At 40.4% G+C, this 24417-nt stretch overlaps 1 protein-coding gene across 1 annotated transcript in view; it reads right to left on the bottom strand.

Annotated features, from left to right (window-relative positions):
• Positions 1-3529: 3529 nt before the first annotated feature.
• The window catches only part of LOC147232216 (partitioning defective 3 homolog), a 330190-nt gene continuing 309302 nt past the window's right edge, over positions 3530-24417 (bottom strand). Inside the window, exons 23-24 of the mRNA XM_086151573.1 lie at positions 13387-13514; positions 3530-4227 (exon numbers count right to left, since the gene is read on the bottom strand). Of these exons, the coding sequence (XP_086007699.1) occupies positions 3789-4227; positions 13387-13514 (567 nt within the window). The 3' untranslated portion in view covers positions 3530-3788. The remainder of the gene's footprint in view (positions 4228-13386; positions 13515-24417) is intronic.

Below are 24417 nucleotides of genomic sequence, written 5' to 3'. Positions count from 1 at the left end.
GGTCTCATGCAGTGTGTGCAAGTGTGGTATGAAAGAGGATGGCAAAGAGGATGAGAAAGAGGATGCCAATAAGTTGACTACTGACTTGTTTAATCTATATTTATCTTATTCTATTACTAATAACAATTGTATTCATCAATAGGATCTTGACAATGTGTCTGAGGAAAACAAACAACATAAAAATTACTATGCTTTTCTCCTAAGATAGTGATAACAAAAAGACAACAAAAAATACTAAAATTTAAGACCCTCTGATCCACTTGAATCAATTTCTAACTTATGCACTCAACGGATCAATTCAGCTAATATACTTTACAAATCAGACTGTGCCAAAAACAGCACTTGTAGGTCAGGAGGATGATAATGGATGCAGAATTGCTTAGCTATTTCTTTCTTCATACAGCACTTTGATTTAAAATACTTCGGAATTCAGTTTATATATTCAATTCCCCCCTGCACCGAAAAAAAAAAAAAGATATAATGAAAAAGCCATTTTCGTGGCAGATCCTTCAAATTCTATCATCACCCGAATTCCCCATTAATATTATTTTGAAGGAGTTGATTATTTTTTGTCATAATTACTCACAACATTGTTATGATATTAATGGTAAATGACAAGCAAAGAAATTACTATTACGTAAGGATTGACAAGTATGGAAAATACACAAAGGTACATTTCCACGACTTAAGGGACATGACTCTTATAATTTATCCTAATAACTTAGTAAGACAAGATAAGATTTTGGGATCAAACCAGGTACCATCCTGTGAGAAGGGAAACGCTAACCATTGAGCGACCATGCTACCAAGTTTTGGGATTAATTAATTGAAATTTATAGCACAGGTAAAAAGGAATTTATGCTTGTTTGATGAACGAACCAGTGTACCTTAGCTTGAACTTACAAATCTTGTTTTCCCAACAGTCAACCACATAGACCAATAGCTAAATGCAGAAAACATATTTGTGGCTGTCTTTAATGTCACCTGTGTGACTTTCCTTTCATCCCCATACAGCTCCTGGATTTTTTTGGCATTTTAATTCTGATCGTCAGTTTGTAATATGCATCAGCAGAAGCCAACTGCAGCATCTCTTGTAACACTACGTCTCTTACCGTGGAGAGTTGTCTTGAGTCAACAGTAATCTCACTCACCAGTGAATTGGTTCAATTCATTTGATGCAGCCTTTGACATTCTGTATCTGTAATTGGAACTTAAAGTAGTGTTGACTTTAGAGGGGAAATTCTGCAAACTTGTATTAGCAATGCTGTTATCTTCCGCGGCAAAGTTATCATTACCGACCAGGATGCTAGCCCCCATATGATGAGGTACAAACAGAGGGTGGCTCATGTGATACGCAAAGTCCTTCCCACATAAAGTGCAAACAACACCCTTTTGTAAGAACTTTTTATCTGAAGTTTCTTATTTTTTATTTCCCTTCAACCATGCCTTAGCCATCATGCTATCACACTGTCCGTCGGTGTCATCTGTATGTCTGGAACTCGTGCACTAAGAAACGTTCCATGAAGTGAATTATAGTGCAATTAAAATACCTGAATTTTTTCAACAAGTTATTTTTTCAGCAATGCACAATCAAAAGTAACACATTAAAGACCCATTTTTTTGTGTGCACATATGAAAAGAGAGAGCAAAAGAGAGAGAGAGCAAAAGAATGATTTAGTTCAGAATAATTTTTACAGTATCCTCCAAAAAAGGTTAAAATACATTGCTCTTACACAGTAGTCAATTTTATTAACACCAAAGTACCACACTGCACAAAAGTGAACATGAGGGACACAAAGATAATCATTTTTTGTGGTTAAAAAATAGCCATAAGTATGGGCTCATGAGAAGAAGGTGTCAATGAATGCAAACATAAAGGAGAATAATTCAGCAGAAAAATAACTTATTATTATTACCAAATGAGGAGGAAACAACTCCACACAGATTGCAGGCACTTGAACCCTAAGTTCAAGTTGAGACATGCAAACACCACCTCACATTAAAAAAAACATTATTACCATTGTGACCAGTTTCACTCATTTAAACCAGAGCAATATCTCCATACAGGGTGAAAAAAAATGACATGTGAATCAAACCGATGGGCAAAGTATAGCGAAATTGAGGATTGTCTTTAAGTTGATATTTGTTACACAAACTGTGTAGAATATTAAAGGTTTATTCTACAACTGAATCCTTTGCAACACCAGACACCTGATCTTCTGCTCTTTCTGCCCCCCATTATTCTCCTGTTGAGCAGCTAAGTGCTTTACGACTTCATGACTGTCAAGACATATACATAGACATAATTTGGTATCAAGCTGCTGGCAGCATCCACAGACGAAAAACATGTCCACCCTCACACACATCTACAGGCAGAAACACGAGTGGATTGTACAATTATAATGGTGTACTTAACTTTGTCCTGTATGGATCAAACTAATTTGTTGTGGTTTGTTCTTTTAAGAAAGGTTTTGCATCAATTAAAAAAGAAAATCCTGTTCTTACACAATGCTTTCATTGGAACAAAGATAGTGCAAAAAAATTACCATCACACTCATTTTGGGTTAAAATTAAATTCTCATTACTGCTACAACAACAGGAAAAACTAAACAACAAACAAAACTGGATGTTTTACTGTCAATGGACTTAATAATAAACAGAACACAAACTTAGCACATTTGTATTGAGTTGTTGGGTAGGTATTTACACACTTGGGCCACAAATGCAGGTGAACAGAAGCGTTTTGCCATGTAACCACCTTTATCAAGTATTCAGGGATGAACAGCTGACATCTAAGGAACAAGAGACACTTACATCCAAATTGTTCGAGCAGGCAGGGGCCAATGACTTGCCAAAAAGATTGGTATTTCCTCCTCCAAGGCACGTGTGACAACAAAAACACATTCAAAAGAGCCCACTCACTGTTAATGAGGTACCACAATTAGAAATACAGTGCTGACCCCATTTATACAGGCCGATTCCCTGGCTAGAAGTTGACAGTATCAGAATGAAAGGGATCAAAGTCTGTTGTTTTTTTTGTTTTCCCATGGAGATCACAATATGTTGAGAGCAACAATGTGAAAAGAGATAACTAAGATAAAACAACCAGAGGAATTTAGGATCCCTCATATTCAGTATGAGATTTGGAAGAGGGAAGAGAAAACGTACCAAATATCTGAAACCAAAAGGAACATTTCTGTGAACTGTGAGGGCATGAGGACTGTGCAAAAAACCTAAATTCTGAATTTAAATTTCACACAACCTCCTTACCTTCCCCGCTGTGTCAAGATATGCCAACTTCTCCCTATGATAACACACTCACACACACCAAAGAGTGAGCACACACTCACATCAGCACATGTGTGACAGCCCACATAAATATCAAAAGCAGTCCTCACAAACATGCTAGTTTTGTGCCTGGCTCCAGGATTACAGACTGCTGGTATGTTTATTGATACAGACACAAATTTGAAAGTCTCCAATTCTACTGTCTGCTGTAGTAGAGATGTCACATGGACAGACACAGTACTAGTCAAAACATGATTTTAATTGATTATAAGGCACTTATACACACAAATGATGTACTTTAGGTAAAAAATGATCAGTGTTCATATTTTTAAAACATTTTAAACAGTAACATTTCATATCGATAGTCTGCTTGAAAAATATCTTAATTAAATAATTAAAATAAAATAATTATTTAAAACAAAAAGAAAATCTGTGTGACATAGCATTGGATAAATTATTGGTAATTTGTTGCTACACCCAGTCCTAAAAGCCCCAAAAAATCACTTCTTACCTTTTCTTGTCTCTGTCTCAGAAAAAAAGGGCCTCCCTTTCTCCCAACCCTGAAGCCTGTTAAGCTTGGCAAGTTGAGAAGGAGATGGGGGTACATCCTGTCTATAGGGACCCTTAGACTGAGGTGTGGTCTGCACCACAATAGAGCCTGATACATGGTCTTTGTTGACATCGTAGATGTTGCTGAGGGTTTCCTGCACAGGAGGTGGCCGAGTCTTGCTGGCTTCCAGCTCTTTGCGTCTCTGCTCCTGCCTTAGCAGCTCCTGAGTCTCTAACAGGACACGGGCATTAAAGCTGGGCGAACCTAGGTAGCTATTATAGGATGCCTGGTTGCTGAAGAAACTTGGATTTTCCTTGCTGGTCTGGGAGCCATCTTCTGGCATGTACATCTTGTCCTTGGCCTCCATGGTCGGGGTCCTATGCTGTTGTCTAGGCACATAATTTCATAAAGAGGTAAGGCTGAGTGTGCTATGGAAATAGAACCTTCATATTAAGGGAAATAAAAGAAATGATGTGATTAGAATTATTTTCTTCCTTTTTTGTGGCAGCCCTCATGTCACCACCAATGATGGGGGATCAGAAGGCACTCCATTCAGATAATATGGTGATTTTCTCACCGCATTAAAGATGCAAACTTAGAAGAAAGGGGGTAGCAAATATTTAAAATTTCTGAATGTCAGATGTCTCTTTATTTCTATTTTCTAAAAATTTCCAAGATGTAGCATTAACATAGGAAAACCAGGCCTAACAGCAGTATTTGCCTTTACCTGCCTAGTGGGGGATGGAATGGCATGAATAATAGCTTGTAAAAAGAGACCTGCCATCAGAGGTACATGCTGCAAATTGGCCAGTAAGCTGTTACTAGGGATGGAAAGGTCTGTGGTCCTAGTGTGGGGTTTCCCCATTTTTACAATCCATTACAGTCAATGTGTGATAGAAGAGCCATGATTAGAGACATTGGCTATTTTGTCAGGGTGATGAGAGAAATACCACCCATATCTCACCTACCTACTGTGAACTCGAATGTTTTTTTCTTTGTCTTACCATTGCTCAAGGCTAAAGAAAAAATACTTTTTTTTACTCAAAACACCAGAATAGGCCATACCTGATAATTCATTGTTTGGAACAACTATTTTTTTCTGAGGCAACTGGATTTGAATTTCTTCAGAATTGAAGAGGCCTTCAGGATGAGACGGAGGGGGGATGAGGGAGGATGAACAAGAAGATTTCGATAAGAATTTACCATGACCTGAATGACAGAACCTCCATATACATGTTTTTGTGTGTTTTTTTTTTTGATTTAGCAGGTTGTAAACTGATCTGTTTTATATCCTTCAGTTTTGCATCATCAGCAAGAAAATTACTAAAGGCCAAGTCGAATGACCCATGCCAAAAGCTACTCACAGTAGGAGTTTCTGAAAGTAATTAGAAATGGAAAGATTTCAGGAGAAAGATTAAGTAGGGTTGAGATGACAGCAAAGATGTCACCCATCCATTTTACTGTATCGGGTAGCAAGTTCTCTTATCACTTCAACTCCTACATTAGAATATGGCAAAGAGTTGATTAGTTGGATTTTCAGATGGAGGTGATGGGATGCTCAGATCACAAAATTATTGGAAAACAATAATATAGTACACAAATACATTTTCTATCAACCCGGTGCAAAGTTTTCTCAATGATGAACTACCATTAGATTTTTTTGATGTTGCACCTTAATGAGCTTAGAGGGGCAAGCAACTGACGTTTCAGTCAGTTAACCTAAAGCTTTGATCTTGATCACAGCTGAGTCTGTTTTTTTGGGGGACTTGTGTCTCCTTTGGCCTTATCAGTGGTTTCTCTTTCTCTCTCCTTCTAACACACATTTCTCTCTCAACCCCTCTCACCCTTTACTGGCTGTCAATGCTAATCCTGCTCAAAAAACAAGCCTTCATTAGGGTTTCTTGCATCCTCACATCCCAGACAGCAAGCTTAGACAGGTTGTCATCAGATAACAAGCCACCATCCTTTCTATTTGAGGCTCTTTAGGAAGGGATTTTCTTTACAATTGAAGGAAATGCCCCCTTCTAGCTAAATGGTTGGCAGCAAAGGATTGCTGTTTTTAAAGAATAATTACCATCTAAATTAGAGGACCTTGTACCTTGTGGTTAGTAATCTGGGAGTCTATGACTGAAGCTCTGTAATGAAGCTATGGGTAGAGGTCAAAAGTAACCAGGGAGCTTTGCTGGGTCAAACTTCAGTTCTGAGCTCATGCAACTGCATACCAAATTATTTGAGGAATGTGTGTCCAACCTATGTCTCTATGCTTCTTTGACCAGCCACATGAACTTTCCCAGAGAGGTTAAGAAGCGGTGGGAAAGAAATGTTGATTCAGTTGAGATGCCAGCAGATAACATACATGAAAGGAATGCATCGATTGGTTTAACTTATACAGATAATGTGCCCATGTGCACCACAAATGCATAGCAACAGGGAGAAGATGTTTTAATAAATCTGACTATGACGGTGAAGAAAGGGATTGAAATTGTAAGAAGTACTAATAGTGGCCCCTAAAGGCAACTTTCCAACCAAATTAGCACAGCAGCAATGTAAAAATACATCAAACATAGTTCTTCAGCAATCTTTGGGCATTTAAGAATATAATGTTTACAAAAAAGACAAGAAAATGTTGAAAGGTTGAAATAAGCAACAATGACAATTTCACTTAATGTATTCTCTTGTTTCATTTACTGTCATTGCTGGTGCTGCTGAACACAGTCCCGCCAAGCCTGCTGTGGCCGTTACTGGTGCTGCCGAAACTTGGACTGCTGAGCCTGGTGTAAATGCGCCTACAGTCAAGTGAAACAAAGCTCTGTGCCCGATACCCAAGGACCGTTTCTTCCCTGAAAACATCAGACGCAGGATAGCTTCCAAGTGTTTTGGATGCACAAATGATATACAGTAACTACAGTGGATAAGGTTGAGTCAGAAAGCCATGATATTTTCATATCATATCACAAAAACTGACCTCTCTCTCTGTTAGCATAGCAAAGCTGTTGCAGCACACTCACCAGCAACTTTTGTCGGCTCTTGCCTCATTGCGTCTTTGTTTGTCTTCATTATAAAGCTCACTGGGACATCTGTCTACAGCATTATCCCCTCACTCATGTCTCTCTCGGGTTCAAATGGGAAGGATCGCACAATGTTTTTGCACAATACAGTAAAATAAACAGGATCGAGCCAAGGGTAAACCTTGTGACGTCATTCCCCAGACAGCGCTACAATGTGCGGCTAACAATGGTGGTCTATGAGTGAAAAGTTTTTTTCCTCTCTTATACAAACTAAGATATGTTGATAGATTTTATTGTTTTTATGTAGCTGGTAAAAATATTGATCAAATAGACTAATAATGACTTGGTAGCCAGGGATCCCTTTAATAATCTGTTTGCCCTGACTCTTTGGCATAACCTAGTTGCATTGACGCAGTCAAGAGGCTTGTTAGAGGGTATCAAAGGTATAATCTTGCACTTTATTCTGATCCGGAAAATATAGGACCTGAGCAGTGGTTTACATTGTCACACACAATTTTAGTATACTATCAGCTTTAAGACTGCAAAAGGCAAATAGGACTCTGTATGAGTGTAGACCAAACTTGCTGGTCACTGGGAAAGTGCTTCTGCAAAAGGTGAGACATTTACAGCTGGACAAACAAGTTTTTTTGATGCAGCCAGGGATTCTCAATCAAACTGGACTTGGTGTCACGAGGTGCGGGGGCGGACTCGGGCAGGGAACCACACCTCAGAGCAGAAATCTAGATCAAAGGTGCTTTATTGCGTTGAAACGGCAGGTAGGGTGTCGCCGGTAAGCCCCTGGCCCCGAGACAGAGTTGCACAGGGCTGGGTCTCACCAGGACAGGTGGCAGACAGGACGGGTTGCAGGCGGGACGGGCCCCAAGCAGGGTGGCAGACATGACGGGTTGCAGGCAGGATGGGCCCCAGGCAGGGTAGCAGACAGGACGGGTTGCAGGCAGGACGGGTTGCAGACGGGGTCAGAGGTTACGCCGGCCGACTGGATCCGGTCATAACGAGGGAGGGGTCAGAGGTTACACCGGCCGACTGGGTCCAGTTGTAACGAAGGAGGGGCCAGAGGTTACACCGGCTGGGTCCAGTCATGGCGGGTATCCACAGTGGTCTGAGAGCCACAATCCCCCAGCGCCAGGCAGAGCGTGCCGCTGCCCTTTATAGGGATCTTGATTAGCGGCATCTGCTGCAGCTGGCGCCAATTACAAATTGGGATCAGGTGTGGTACCCTGACACTTGGGTCCTTTGATAGCTTAGTCCTTCATGCTTGGCAGGTCTTAGCATTTGATTATAACCCCCTTAACTTCTGTAGTCTTGGTCCAGCGGAGTTAGGTCATCTTTTACATGTTGCGTCAACTTCCTACACTTCCTAAAACACACTGAAGGAATTTGAATCTCTATTAGACTGGTGAACAGAGTTACCAAGGGAGTATATGCTAGCTTTCCATCCAATCTGAAATGGTTTATGAGGGATCATAAATCATTGGTCTTGGAGTGAGAACATCAACTACATTGCGGACCACCCTGCCACAGACTGTGGAGTGGGAGGCTCACCTTCAAGTCCCCACGCAAAGAAGTTTCAAGATGCAGACAGAAAAGTTCTCTACATAACCTATGCTGAGGTCCTAAACGTCAAGTGAAGTAGTCCAAGTGACTTTTGATCAGATAGCTCCCCTTCTTGGAGCTGGCAAGCTCCATACAATCACCACTGGAAAAATGGACAGGTGACCTCCCGTGAAGAATTATGCACGGCCCTGTAGCGTCCGCTGCAGCCGGGGGCACTTCTCTTGCTGCTTTGCAGCCATTTCATATGAACGACTCTTTGAACATCAATGACGGAAGAGACAAAAACAATGATGTCTGATATCTGTTTCCAGAAAAAGCTGGACGTTCTCTTTTTACAAGAAAGCCACACAGTTCAGAAGGACGAGGTAGACAGGTTTATGGTGGAATTGACTCTATTATCTCAGCGCCACAGAACCACCAAGATTGCAGGTGTAGCAATCGTCTTCAAGGCCTCAGCCAATGCAATTTTTCTGTCTTCTGCTGAGGCAACGAAGGGCCGCTTGCTAATTGTGAGAGTAACAATAGCAGATTCTGCCTTTTGTCGAGTTGTTCCACACCCTCAAGAACACCACACCCTCTTTCCGCTTACCACAGGAAAATAACATTGTAGGTGGAGAATTTAATTGCACTCTTGAGGAGATGATTGACAGAATTGGTTGGGAGCCCCATACAGCATCTTCTCAGAGCCTCCGAACTGCCATATCCTCTTGTGATCTGCTAGATACATATGGGACCCACAAGCCAGACAGTACACCTGGGTCAGGATCTGCAGCGGTCAGGTATCAACGGCCAGACTCGACAGGTTTTATATTTCTAAGACCCTCCTACCTTGATTAATCAAATTCAGTATAACTCCAGTTAGCTTTTCAGATCATCATTTTGTTGCATTTGAACCAGTCATGACTTCTGTCCAACAGGTCAAGTCACATTTGCACTTTAACAATAAGCTTCTACAAGACAAAGGTTTCTGCTAAAAGTTCCCTGTTTTCTGGCAGGATTGGACAAATCAACAAAACCACTTTCTGTCTTTGAGTTCATGTTAGGAAATCGGTAAGGGCCGGAGTCAGGTGTTCTTTCAGCAGTACACGTCTCACTGCTTGGCCAAAACAAAAGAGTTAATCAAAAATCTTGCTTCTGAAATTTGGAATATACAGGAAGGGTTGGGCGGATATGCAGGCGCTACCACTGAGGCCTGGCAGAAGGTGAGGAGACTCTAACTCAGCACTCTTCCAGGAAAGGGTAAAGGGAGCTCTGATCAGGTCCTGGTGCCTCCATCTTTAGGATACCCCATGCCCCTTATTTTTCAACCTAGAAAGTCCTATTGTGCAGCAACAGCCGATGCTTTGTTTGAGACTACCTGGAGGCAGAGTCATTACGGATCCAGCAGAATTGAAGGCTCATGCACTCAGATTCTATACAGACCTATTTGGGAGAGTGGATTGTGACTGTGGAAGCCACAAGGATCTATTGAAGGAACTCCCGCAACTCAACATCGAGGAGAGAACTACTCTGGGCCAGGAACTGACCATTGAAGAGCTCACCACGGCCGTAAACCAGATGCCTTTCGGCCGAACACCAGGTCTTGATGGTCTCCCACTGGACTTTTATCAAACTCTTTTGAAGTACCATTGGCCATGGCCTTAGCAGTGTAGCAGTGCTAACAGAGTGCAGTCAGCCTGGCTCCTTACCATGCTTGTGCCAGAAGACAGTTCTCACCCTGCTTCCAAAGACAAGAGACTGAGCCTTGCTGAAAAATTGGAGGCCTGTAACCCTACTGTGTGCAGACTACAAAATCCTGCCCGGGGCTGAAGGGTTTTCTAGGTTACCTCGTACACACAAATCAATCCTATTGTGTCACGGACAGGAATATAATAAATAAATAGCAAATAAATAGCATCCCTCTCATGAGGGATGTTTTTGACAGTTCAGTATGTGACAGTTACAATGAGAAAGCAGGCCTAATTGTCCTAGACCAAGACAAAGCCTTTGTCCACTTGGACCACTTTTGACCGCTTGATCAAAATGGGAGCAGGGTTGAGTAGCAGGGCTATATCTTTTCAACAGGAAATCAGACAAGGCTACCCCATCTCCTGGCAACTCTATGCTTTAGCCTTCGAACCTTTGGCCTCTTGGCTCAGGAACTCACTCAACAGCTTTCCTTTGCTGGGGAAAAGAGGACAGGACCTCTCCTTTAGTCTGTTTGCTTATCCTGACAACATAAATGTATTCACATCCATATCTATGTGCCTAGTGACTGAGGCTTAGAAACAGGGTAGGAAACTGGGTAGGCATAGATAACTTCTGGTCTGGAAAAAAGGGGCCCAAGTATCAGTGCTCCATCTTCTGGGTATGGAAGGATTTCAAACTGCATATAGCAAAGTGGATCCTGTATGACTACCAACCCAATTGGCTGATCATTGCAACACTGCCTCTGAAAAAGGTTGGGCGGTTAGGGCTGGACAGACAACTTTTCCCAATGAAGCCAGGGATTCTCAATCAGACTGGACTCACATCATTCAATAGCTCAGTCCTCCAAGCTTGGCGGGTCCTAGCAGTTAGGCAGGTTGACAATGACCCCCAGGACTGGTTGCTGATTTGAGAGCCACTGCTCTTCACTAATTTTCTGAGGTCCCAGTCTTTGCGTTCCACAGGGCTAGTCTTACAAAGCTTGGTCATCTTGCAGCATACCCCTTCCTCTTTGAATGCACTAACGGAATCTGGTTGCATCATCTATGTTAGGTTGGTTGCCAGGGTTACCAAGGAAATCTGCAATGCTCTTCCACCCTACCCTAAGTGATTTGCAACTGATCATGAAATGAGTATATTAACTACAGGTTCCCCTCACTGCGCAGCATGGTGCCCTGCGTGACAGGGCACCATGCTTGCTCTGCGGCCACAAGCTGGCTTTTTTTCAATTAGGGCTCCTCCACTCTAAGGACAACTTTTTCTACAGTACACAAATGCCCCCACTATCCTACAGCAGGCAGACACTTTTGGATATCTCTCTGCTTCTACACATGCCTTCCTCCTTAAGAGAATTTCAGGAACTAAACAGCATCATTAAGTCCACCAGAACACACCGGAAAGTTCAGGGATAAAGTTGTGGAGAATATTAAAGCAGGTTAGGCTATAAAAAGATATCCTAAGCTTTGCACATCTCAGAGAGCACTGTTCAATCCATCATCTGGAAATGAAAAGTGCATGGCACAACTGCACACCTACTTACATACGGCAGTCAACCTAAACTTACAGGCTGAGAGCACTGAGCAGAGATGCCACCAAGAGGGTCATCATGACTGCGGACAAACTACTGAGATCTACAGCTCGGGTGGAGGACTCTGTCCAAAGGACAAATATTGGTCATACACTGCACAAATCTGGCCTTTAGGGAAGACTAGCAAGAAGAATCCCATTGTTGAAAGAAAACCATCAGAAGTATTGTTTGCAATTTGCTTGAAGCCCTGTGGGGGACACAAAAACATGGAAGAAGGAAGAAGGTCCTCTAGTCAGATGAGAACAAAATCAAGCTTTTGGGGCTAAATGCAAAATGCTTTGTGTGTCAAAAAAAAACAAAAAAACACCACACATCACTTTGAACACATCATCCCCAAGCTAGAGTTACAATTGAATGGTTTAAAACAAAACATATACAAGTGATAGAATGGCCCAGTCAAAGTCCAGACCTAAATCCAAACCAGAATCTGTCAAGATCTGAAAACTGTCATTCACAATCACTCTCCTAATCTAATCTATCGGCACTTGAGCTGCTTTGCGAAGAAAAATGGGCAAAAATTTCAGTTTCTCAATGCGCAAAGCGGGTAGAGTAATACCCCAAAAGATTTGCAGCTGTAATTGCAACAAAAGGGGGTTCCACAAAGTATTGACTCAGGGGGGCTGAATACTTTAGCACACCCCACTTTTTAGAATCAATTGTATGCCTCTTTGTGTTGGTCTTTCACATAAAATTTCTGACAAAATATATTTACAATTGTGGTTGTTATGAAAGATTTGGAAAGTTCAAGGGGTATGAATACGTTTGCAAGCCACTTTATTAAAGTAGCTCAACTTCTTTGGAACAGACATCTCTCCGAAGGGGAAAGGCGGGCCCGCTATGAGCCACCACTAAAAAAATGGGTGGGTGAGCTCAAGTGGAGGATTGTGCATGGTCCCATAGCCACAGCCAGATACAGAGCACAATTCCAATATGGGGTGTCAGTGTCTCCTGGTTTACAACCTGCTCAGTGTTAGAGCGCATGCTTCGCATGTTTGAGGTCCTGCGTTCAATCCCGGCCATCTCCACTGTAAGTTGCTTTGGTTAAAAGTGTTTGTTGAGGGGTTTGTTTCTTGTCTGAGGGTTACCCTTTACTTTCTATCTTTTTTTTTTTGGTCTGAGGTATTCAAAGCATACCAAGAGGGTATCAGCTATGTAAAACCTTTTGTCTGACTCTGCTAAATTAGCCATTTGTCCTTGAAAAAGAAGGCTTGTGACCAAGGGAATCCAGTGTTAGTTTTAAAAACATTTATCAAGACTTCCCTAGAAGCAGACTTTGATGTATTATGTTTTTGTGTTCTGTTAACAATCACAGCGAATTGATATTCTCATTTTAATTGATATCCCTGCCACTGCAGCTAAACTGAGTCTTTTCATGTGTTTCCTTTGAAGGAAACCCAGCATTTGAATAAAAGGAGTTTTTAAACTCTAACTCTTTGTTTATTTATTTGTGCGTTCATTTAGTTGCATTTTTTTCTTTTCAATTTATATTTCAGATACCCCGTTTATGTTTAATCAGAATTCTGGTGAATGGCTTTGATGGTACCCAGTAAGATAGACTAAATATACCGTGAGGGGAAAAGAGGAAATATACAAATATGCAAAGTCAAAATATGATGAGCTGAAAAAGTAAGAGGACTGCAATAAATGACAGGTTAGAGAGATGAATAAAACAATGCAGGACCAGGTCTCACCGTGGTAAGGAACTGTAGGCTCTCTGAGCTTGAAGAAAAGTGTCATTGTCCTCTTGTGGTTGATGATGTACCCAAGCCTCTCCCATTACTGAATGGCGTCCACTCTGTGTCTCCATTCCATCACTCGTCTACAATATCCATCAAATCAAATATGTAAACACATAAAGTACCACTGTAATGGTTAAATATAGTATCTAACATCAATTTCCAAGTGTAAAACAGAGCATTCTTAATGAAGTCTGCATCAACATTAAATAACCCACACATGCAAACACATACAAGACTGACTTAGAAAATTAGAATATTGCGATAAAGTTCTTTATCTTCTGTAATGCAATTACAAAAACAAAAATGTCATACATTCTGGATTCATTACAAATCAACTGAAATATTGCAAGCCTTTTATTATTTTAATATTGCTGATTATGGCTTACATCTTAAGAAAACTCAAAAATCCTATCTCAAAATATTAGAATATCATGAAAAAGTAATTTTTGTTATTTTAATTGCATTACAGAAGATAAAGAACTTTATCACAATATTCCTCTGAGACAGTCCTGTATATGCATGTACTATGTTTTCCTGACTAACAGAATACAGGTCCTGACGGTTTAATATTGATGATTCTCTCCATAGTCAGGAATGTCCGTCCCAGTCCACTCCTGTTCTGTTTGGTGGCTGAACCAAATCAGATGATCACAGAGGATCAGAAAACAGACTGGACAATTGTAGTGTAGAACTGGGTCAGCAGCTGCTGAAGCAGACTGAACCTCCAGTACTGTTGAAGAAAACACATCCTAATTTGGGCCTTTTTGATCACACTATTTCACTGGCAACGCCGGTGAAAAATGAACCCATGCCACTACCATTTTCAAGTGTGAAATATTTCCATTTTGTCATAATATTTAGCAACAGTTAATATAAATCACATGTTGGCCTTTTTTATTGTTGGTTGTATTCTTATTTGTGTGCATGCATACCTGAATTATGCACTGAACATTTGGATGTTTACACATTTGAAGTATCACAGGACCTGACTAGCAACCTGTAGGTGTTATGACCCTGGATATTAAAATTGCAACATTGAACTTATTCCATAGTCCTTATTCTAGTCTACTTTTTGGGTTGATGATTGAATTTGTTTTGTGCCAATTAAAAGAAAGTGAACTTTAAAATTATTTGTCATTATAACCTGAAGTTCATTCACTTTCTGATGATAAAGTAAATGAAAACAATTCAATACTGCTCAGCAAAACATACCGATTTTTTCTTTTTCCACAATTTGACCAGTCTGCTGAGTTTTACTTCTTCTTCTTCAAGTCAGGTGTCATAGTTTGCAGTGCTGTGGTTCCCAAGATCTTTTGCCATTCCTTCCTTCCTTCTGCAACTCTGACTACCTCTGTCAGACTCACCCCTATAAGTTCTGATATCCCAGAGCCACAGCACAGGTGGGCGGCCTCTCTTCTATCAGTCTTCTATCTTGTCTGTGATGATTGTTTTTTTTTTCCAGTGCACATAGAAGTCCATTTCCCCCCCAAAAACCAGAGCACCTACTTCTTTATGGAGCTCTGAAGTGTGGGCCTGCTTCTAGCTTTGCTCAATACCAATATGTTAGTACATCTTTCTGTCCATTGGTTTTTGCAGTAGTCTGGAGCGACAGTCGTACTTCTGCACATGCACCACCGTGCATGTGCAGCCTGTTGCAGTCACTCCAGATTCTGATTAACACCACATTTCAAAAACGTTGACACTCTGCTCTTGAGTCCTATGCATGTTCCTGTACTCGCCTCTATATGTGGCCATAGGGAACACAATTGCATGATGTAGTGTCAACTTGAGATTCAAGCTGAACCTTTTTGGTTCTCCAAATGTTTGTTATCTTCTGTATTGCTTTCCTCACTATTTCTGATCTTTTTCTAATTTCAGGTCATTTGTGTCATCTACTTCCTGGCTCTCCTAACTGTTAATCATGACGGGATTTGTGTACTCCCTGTCTGTGCCAAAGACAATGATTTTTGTTTTCTTCACATTCAAAAGAAGATCGTGCCCTGCACTCTTGTCCCTCATTAGAGGAGACATCATTAGAGAAAATCTCCATTAGCTCCTTTTTGTTCTTACAGATTAGAATTGTGTAGTCTGTAAATGTGAGGTTGTGCCCTCGCTCTTCTCCAATCTCTACCCCTCTCTTGAATTCCTTCTTCACTTCACTCATAATCTATTCTGCATAATGTTATAAAAATATGGTTACAGAATACAGCCTTGCTTGACTCCTATCTCAATGTTGAACCATTCTGTATCATCAGGCATTGTTCTCATGGTCAATTGCTGGCCTTAGTACTGTTGTGCAATTAGAGTGGAGTGTTGAAGAAAAGCCATCTCAATCATGATGTTCCAGAGTTGACTATTACTAACCCAATGAAATTCTTTTGACTAATCAATCAAGCACATGTAAAAGGAAATATTGTACTCCTTGAACTTCTCAATGAGACCTTTGATGTGAAGTATTTGTCCCCTTGTACTTCTGCCTTTAACAAACCTAGCTTGTCCCTCACCAATGAGTGTTCTTTGTCTATTTTTAAACAATAAGCTTCAATAAAAGCTTGCTGGTGTGAAAAATTAGACTTATGATAAGGTGGTTGGAGCCTTCTTTGAGGTTCTCTTGGAGCTTCAGCAGTTAAATAAACACGGTTCAACAACAATCGGTTGGCCACTCCTCCCAATTTCATATCTTAATGCACAGCATAAAAGCTCTTAAACAGGTTCTTCATTTGCCATCCAGATCTCAATGGAGGGCTCCATGACTCAATGTATTCCCATTCTTTAACTGTTCCCTTCCCAATCTGCCCTCTGATTTTAGGAGTCAGGCTACCTCATTTCTGTTGTTCCCACTTTGGTTGGTCCGTCCCCAGTTCTTGTTTTGCAGAAATTACCAGTACAGTCTACCCATCTTGCTCAACTGTCTGCATTATTTTTCAAGGAGTTGCCATCTTTTTCACTTATGTATGGTGTAATTTCTCGGAGACCTCTTATTGGTTATTTCCCGAACAACACAAAGCATTCTTTGTGCTGCCATGATGGCATACACATTCAGCCTCTTGACACTCCTCTTGTCCCCCAGCACTCATCTGTTATATTTACTGAATGATAGAGGAATCATTGAGGAATCCCTGTGACATCGATTTGATATTGACTTCAGTCTGTTTTCAGATTGTTGCACATAGCAGTTAACTATCATTGCTGCAGTATGCAATAGAACGTGTCCCCACATTGACTAATGAGGCTCTCCATCATCCATTAACCGAGATGTAATCAATTTGATTTCGAACCCTATCGCCTGGGCTGATCGAAGTTGACAATCTTCTTGGACGATGTTTATGTTGAAAAAAATATGTTGCTCACATTCATTACTTACACAGAAATCTGTCCCTCACTCAATCCATTCCCCCTACTCAACTGATAAATGTGTCTGAAAGTACTAATCATCCCCTCTTTTCTTGTTTCTTAAACAATTAAATGGTGCACTTCATCCACTATTGATCATTGAAGATGTCCTACCTCTTCGTTATTCACTTTTCCTTAGAATGGTAACCAATTTGTACCTCTTTGTTTTCTATGGAAGATGAGATAAAGGGTTCATTTTTCTTTTATCAATAGCATCATAGCTTCATCACAGCTTTTTTTTTTTTCATTTTAATTTCATAATTTCCCTGTAGTAAATACAGGGCAAAATAGAGACAAATAAGCTCAATAATGTGGTTTATTTTGGGTCAAAGTCCAAGAAATCTTCCTGGAGGCCTGCAGAATCAGATTCACACACGCTATAGGAAATAAATAAGTGTCGATGAAACTGTTGCTTCAACCAGTCAGATTTTGGAATGCGACACCAAGGCCTTCTAGAGGGGTATGATAACATCAGCGTATCACACAACCTTTGATTGGATAGTCAGAGCGTGTACAAGCCAGAGCTAGCAGGCTGCATCTGTAGTGAGCCGCACAAACAGAAATATAGTTGTGATGATATAATACCTAATTTGTCAACCGATGATACACTTGTAAATCTGACTATCCAAGGCAGCAACGAGACACCAGAGCACTGCCGGACACTTAAAAGCATTGGTGCTGTCCAAAACCTTTAAAGAAACCAGAGTGGATCTAAAGCTTAGTGAGCAAGTGTGCAGCACAGCAAGTAACACAGTGCAGCTAACTCTGGTCCTGCATTATGTAACGGACACAGGTGTAAAGGAGCAGTTTATCAGATTCGAAGATGTTGCCAGTGGGAAACGGGCCAATGACATTACAGGTCTTATTAGCCAATTTATGGTTGAAAATTAATGTCTGGGTAACGTTGTGGCAAAGTGTTTTGACAGAGCAGCGTTCATGTCTGATGGTCATAGAAATGGACTTCTTGATGGAGGTGAAGTGCACGGATCGTCTATACACAGAGTAACTGAATTATTTTCGAGGAAAGAAAGATAGATGTATTTTGTGAATAAATAATCAATTTTTTTGGTGAGTAAAATGTTTCTATTTTTCTAAATAATTTTATGAGGGTAATATTGTTGTTTGTTTATGAGTGTCATAGTTGTAGCTGCAGTAGAAGGAGACTTGTGCACTCTTGGTTTGTTTCTTCAGCAACAGCATTTATTGACGCTAGATGAGTTATCTCTGCTATGTAATGACTCTTTAAACTGCATTTCTGCATAATAAGATGTTTTTTTTATAGCCATTAAACAGTTATTGAGGGGTGAATTGATAAATGGAGCACTTCTGAAATGCACGTGTGAAATGCATGGCCAACCACTGATATCTCTCTATCTATATATACACATATATATAGAGATAGTGAGAGAGAGCAATAGATAAGATAGATAGATATAGATTTCTATATATACAAACATATGGACCAATAATAACAAACCTGAGTGGAAATTGACACAACAGTAAGATTATATACCAGTGAATATTTGTATTTGTTGTCTGATTGTTGCAGGTGGCTAAACAGAGAGATAATCTCCCTTCGCAACAGGTGAGGTTATAAAAAACATGATGAGCCAATTGGACAGAGGTAGCCTGAGTTGGTGTCACAAACAGGAAGAGAAAGGCAGTTGATGTTTTTTTATTATATTCCTGTCAGCTTAATCAAATTAAACCCATTCTTTAATTAATTATGTTTAGATGACTGTATTTTTATGGGGAATGCAGTACAAAATGGTGTCACGATTCAGGTGTATTGGCAAATGGAGGGACTCTCAGCAAACTACCAAAGCTGGAACACAACTACATTTTAGTCGACTGCAATGGCCAGTACTCCCAAAGGCTGAAAAGAAAAACATTATTCAAAATGTTTTAAGTTTCAATGCAACAAAACATTTTCCCAGTTCAGACTACATAAACAAATAGCATATCAAGCGTATTGCAGAAGGAAAAGTAATTCACTGATGCCAAAGTGCAGTAGTGCGAAAAGAATTAGTCACACAACTGAAGTCTTTTAATGTGATTTGAAAGGAAATGATGAGGTACCCAGAACTGCTTGACACTGTGGTTCAAAACTAAACAGTTGAGGTGGGTTATGTCCTACAAAGAGAATTGCATGAGAAATACCGAACAAAGACAATCAGTCAGTGTGATTGCGTTAGGCAGGAAGGGTGAATGAGATTATCCCAAGTTGGACCTGGAGTGAAAATCCATATGAAACATGACATTTGATCAAATTGAATCAAAGACATGTCAATCTTTTCTGTTTTTTATTCAATAGTGAAAAATTATGTGGCATATGTTTATCTCCAACATTTCTTTGTGGAATCACACATAGTGCAGGGTGGACAAAAAATCCCCACCTGTTTAAGCATAGCACTCATAAGGAGCAAGCTGGGGGGACATAATTATGAAAATTATTTGCAGCAATCAAAGGTTCAGGGACTGCGAAGCAGATGGGACAGGGCAGAGTCACAAAATTTAAATAAAAAGAGAAAGACATTGGAAGTGGTACAATACTTCTCAAGGAGAGTCTATCATAGCCGCTTCAGATATCAAAATTGGTTGAAGCAATTAGACAACATTACTGTTGGGACCACTATTTAGGAACATCATCAGTAGCCTAAAGAACAGGGTACACATGGTCTGTTTTCCCAAGAAAAATGGGTCATCATGGACCTTGAGCCTTAGATATATCTATTTCTGAGGGAAAATGGGGTTGTGAGAATGATTTCAATGACAATTTCTTCCAAAAGACTTGTTTAGATGTTGGCATTTCATCAATACCTAAAATGAGTGGCAGAACCTATTGCTAAATAGCAATGTTTGCAATGCCTACTCACAACTGGATAAACATCTCACTATGTTCTTAAGATTCCAAATCTGAGACAGAAGGAAATAGGCTACATACTTGCTGAATCTCTCATAATTTAACATGAACATCATTTTAGCTCAGTTACAGATCTGTTGCTCCTCTACAGAAAATCTACTATTTCAAGTGTTTGAAATGAGCCGTAAAATAAGTTTCTTATTACAGTCCAGCTATGTTAAGTTTAAAAGTTGTGGGTTGTGGCTGCATCTCAGATTGTCTAGTATCAAAGGGTCATATAAGGTGTAGCTAATAAACACTCTTAGATCTTGGCAGTGGCAGATAAGTTTATATGAAAGGAAAATTACTTCTTAGTAATTCTTCAGTCTAAGACTCACGCTCTTGTTTGGTACACAAATTTAATAAGCAGCTATTTGGGATTATTGTGACTTGATAGATTAAAAACTTTTTTGAGAGAAATTATACTGACATTCGGGGACACTCGTTCTGAATATCCAAAGAGCACAATTAAGTCAACCTAAAATGTGATTTTCACTTATATGGAACCAGGTCGAAGGAGGTTAAAATCCACTTTCAATGTGTTTGATTCAATTTAACACATTCTCTTTGTGGTCATGATTACTGAAATTCCAAACATCCAGACTAAATTTACTTTATTGGTACAGCAAGGGAGTGTGAAAGATAGAGCCAACTCCTTCGTATGAACAACACTTTATGACAACCAATTGGAAATTTAGGGGTGGTGTAAGAGAAACCATGAAAGATGTAATTGTGAGTATTGGCCTGGGAGATATCAAGCTCCTCAAATCCTGGCCACTATATCAACAGGAAGGAGCAGAATGAACAGAAGATATACCTGAGTCCAAGGATAATTTAACAACAATCAATCAACAACAATTTAATCAACAATTCAATAACAGCCTCTATTTGTGCCATTCAATTACATCCACAAAAAGATTATATAAGTCACAGTAAAACTTAGACTGTGTCACACTTTAAGAAGCTAGAGTTAACACCAGGAAGTCGTGAATCGTCCACACCTGCTGCTCCACCCCAGTTTGGTCTTGATTGTGTCCACTTGTTCCCATTTGGGTGTGAATGTATATATGTTCTGTGTTTTTTTCCTGTGGTGGTTTGTCTTGTTCGTATCTCTATGTCGAAGTCAGTGTTGTTGAATTTGTTTTTAATTGACAGTGCTCCTCATTGTGACGAACCTTCAACTGCTTTTTTATTTAGTTGATACTTTTCCTTGTATTTATCTATTTTATTTCTGATAACTTTTTCCTTTTTTCGAGAATTTCCCTGTAACTTTATTAAAGGTTTGGTTTAGGCTTTCTAGACAGTTGTAGTTGAAGTAATTTTGAGATAATTAACTGCTATGTTTTTAGGGTTTATCAGCTTTATTTCTTTTTTTTTTGTGAAAGTATTCAAGATTCAAGCATTTATTGCCAATATACAGCATGGAAACGTATTTCCCCATACAATGAAATTCTTACTTTATTGTCCAAAGTGCATTTGGCCTGCATGCAACAGCAAAGTGAAAAACATGTCTGCCAAGGAGGGCGGCCTGTTGTGTAAGAAAAGAGAGGAAAGAGGGAAGACAAAGGGGGAAGGAGAAGGAAAACAAGCCACTCCCAAACTAGGCTCCTGTGTTGTGGGATTAGGAAAAAAAACACCTGGGCACATAAGCAACATAATAAGGCATTACAAATCGGACATTACAACGATACTCAACATTTGCGTGTGTGTGTGTGTGTGTGTGTGTGTGTGCTGCGACACCTGGGGATGGCCAGGTGTTGCAGCACAGACATTGGAGGCCATGAATGCTTTCCAACAGAGGTGCTGGCACTGGCCTCTGTATGCTCCTCTGCAACGAGGGGGTGGGAGCCAAGAAGGCGTTGAGTTTAGGGTATGTGTGTGTTGTGTATCTTTGTGTGACATGGGCGTTGCTGAGGAGACGACCTTGGAGAGTTCTGATACAGAGACAAAGTTCGCAGGTGGAGGGGGATGACGGGAGGGGATGGGGGGGGCATCTTGTCTGCCTAACATCCAGGACAGGAGAGAGATGCCACCCTTCAAAGGCAGGTGTCGGGGGACAATGAAGATAACAATTGTTTTGTGCTCAGGCCAACATTGTAATTTTTCGTCTGTCTTAAGTCTTTCTGGTTCTCCCAGTGGATCCAATTGTCTGAATTAGGTGGCCAATTTCCATCGAGCCAAGCTGTTAAGTTCTCCAAGTTGGCGTCCATTCTGTCTTCGACAGTGCTCGCCTATCACTCGAGTCTGAGTGTTGACAGCCCCTCATATTCCCTCAAAATTTTCTGATAAATTACATTCACATTACATCAAAGTATCCAGCTATAAATGTTCCGTTGGGGCATGAGGGCTCACTTTTACTCTGTCTTCTGCATTGACAGACCAGTTGATCAACTCCATTTTGGGTTCTGGACGAAATGCGAAGAGAGGCTCTGATAGTTCAGACAGAGACAGCACAAGACAAAGAGCAGCAAGCAGGGCAGATAAGTGCAGGGAGGTAGAGAGAGCCTTCCTTGAGAGCCAGAAGAGAGTGGCGAAAGGATTAATTTTCATCATCCAAATATGATTTGGCAGAGAAAATAGTGTTGACGCTCAATCAATAAAGTTGTCCCAAGTGACATGTAAACAAAACTAGAAACCCTCTTGCAATGGTGCTGTTAGTGTTTGGAGCTCAGACGTGAATAGACCAAGACTGATATCCTTTTACTGTTCACCAAAAAAACTGTACATGAAAGCACTTGAATGGTGGCTGCTCTTTCAATGAAGAATGAATCAGAATCGGCTACATTGGCTAAGTATGTTCACACATACAAAGAATTTGGCTCTGGTTGACAGTTGCACCTCCCACTGGTATGGAGATTAGGGACAAAGATTTGGGAAGAACATCAACGACTACACAAGTACATAGTGCAGAGTGCAAGTATGTTTAAGTGAACAATGTTGTCGTTCACATGAGCAATATGGACAATGATGTAGAGCAAGGTGAATTAAGTGTATAGATAGAGATGATAAAGTGGTGGGCAGGTACAGATGTTAATTTTAGAGCATGACAAGGAATTTAAAGTGCTGTGGTGGTCTGCATTTAGCAGAGTGATGGCTTGAGGAAAAATAGCTGTTCCTGTGTGTTGCAGCACCTAAATTACTGCTAAAAATATATTTGGGAATACCATGGTGAATGATTTGGGAATCGTTGAGGAATGCCTGATACATCGTACTATGAATCGGTTGGATCGGGTTCCCTTTTGATTTCAGTCTGTTTTCAAATGTTGCACAGAGCAGTTGATTGTTATAGCTGTAGTATGTAATTGAATGTGTCATCAAATTCTCCATCTGTGGATCTGAGGAACTCCATTCTCCATCTGTGAGATCTTCCCCTTTCTCAATCCTCTCCCCCTAACCAACTGATCAATGTGTTTGCAAGTGCTACTGTTCCCTTTTTTTGTTTCTTAAATTTGTAAAATGTTGCACTTCATACTGGATTGATCATTGATGAAGTTATGGTACTAAGTAGAATAACTTTGTTATCCTAAGTTGTCCTTCTGCCCACATTCATTTATCCTTAGAATTATAACCATTTTATACCTTTTGTTTTCTACTATATACTTTTACTATTCTTGCTTTGATATGTATACACACACACACACATCAACACATACAGACACACACACACACACGACATTGTTGTCTAATCAGTACAGGGGCTGACATAAAGATATAATCTCCGTCAGCTCCAAGCACACTAATAAAAAGTGAGCTGATCAAAAATATGACAAGCCAATTGGACAGATGTAAGCTGAGTTGGTGTCACAAGCATGGTTTGACCAAGTGTCAAAGCTCAGTCAAGGATGCGAAAGGAAGTTGTTGATGTTCCTTACTATATTCTTGATGGCTACATCCACATAGATCCAATCTTTTCTTAATTAGATAACAGAACATTTGGATGAATGTATTTTCATGGCAGGTTTAGTACAATATGTTATAATTGTGGTACAGGTGTATTGGAAAATGGAGGGGGCTCTCAGCAAGATCAGAAATTCTTCTTGAAATGGCTTCTTTACATCTCAATAGCAATGTGGCTGCACAATTACACTTCCTTCAGTCGCAATGGCAAGTTCTCCCTCTAACACAAAAGTAAGACTATGGACCAGTGCATATGCATGTACTATGTACTCCCGACTAGCAGAATACAGGTCCCGACAGGTTAGTATCATTGATTCTCTCTGCAGTCCTGATTATCCAGTTCCAGTCCACTCCTGTTCAGTTTGGTGGGCCAGATGATCACAGAGAGGGAATAGAACAGACTGGACGACTGCAACCTGATAAGATAGATGTCTGTTGTGTCATCTGCGAACTCCAGGAGTTCGACAGATGGGTTCCTTGAAGTGCAGTTGTTTGTGTAAAGGGAGATTTTCGCCAATGCAAATGAAGAGCAGTGGGGGGAGTACAAACTCCTGGGGTGCATCAATGCCAATTGTATGGGTGTTTGATGTGGACTTTTCCATTTTCACTTCCTGCCTCCGATCTGTCAAGAAGTTGGCTGGGACAGTTTCGTGCAGAAGACCTCTTGGATGATGGTTTTAAACACTGGTGTAAAGTCTACAAACAGTATCCTTGCATAAATTCCAGGGGAGTCTAGTTATTGGAGGATATAGTGCAGCCCTGTTGACTCAACTAACCTGTTTGATTTAGGC

Source organism: Fistularia commersonii, chromosome 8, assembly GCF_037954325.1.
Source record: "Fistularia commersonii isolate RoL2024-O1a breed Wild chromosome 8, RoL_Fcom_v1.0, whole genome shotgun sequence".
Taxonomy (NCBI): Eukaryota; Metazoa; Chordata; class Actinopteri; order Syngnathiformes; family Fistulariidae; genus Fistularia; species Fistularia commersonii.
Note: the sequence above shows the minus strand (reverse complement) of the source record. Positions and strands in the feature narration are given on the sequence as shown.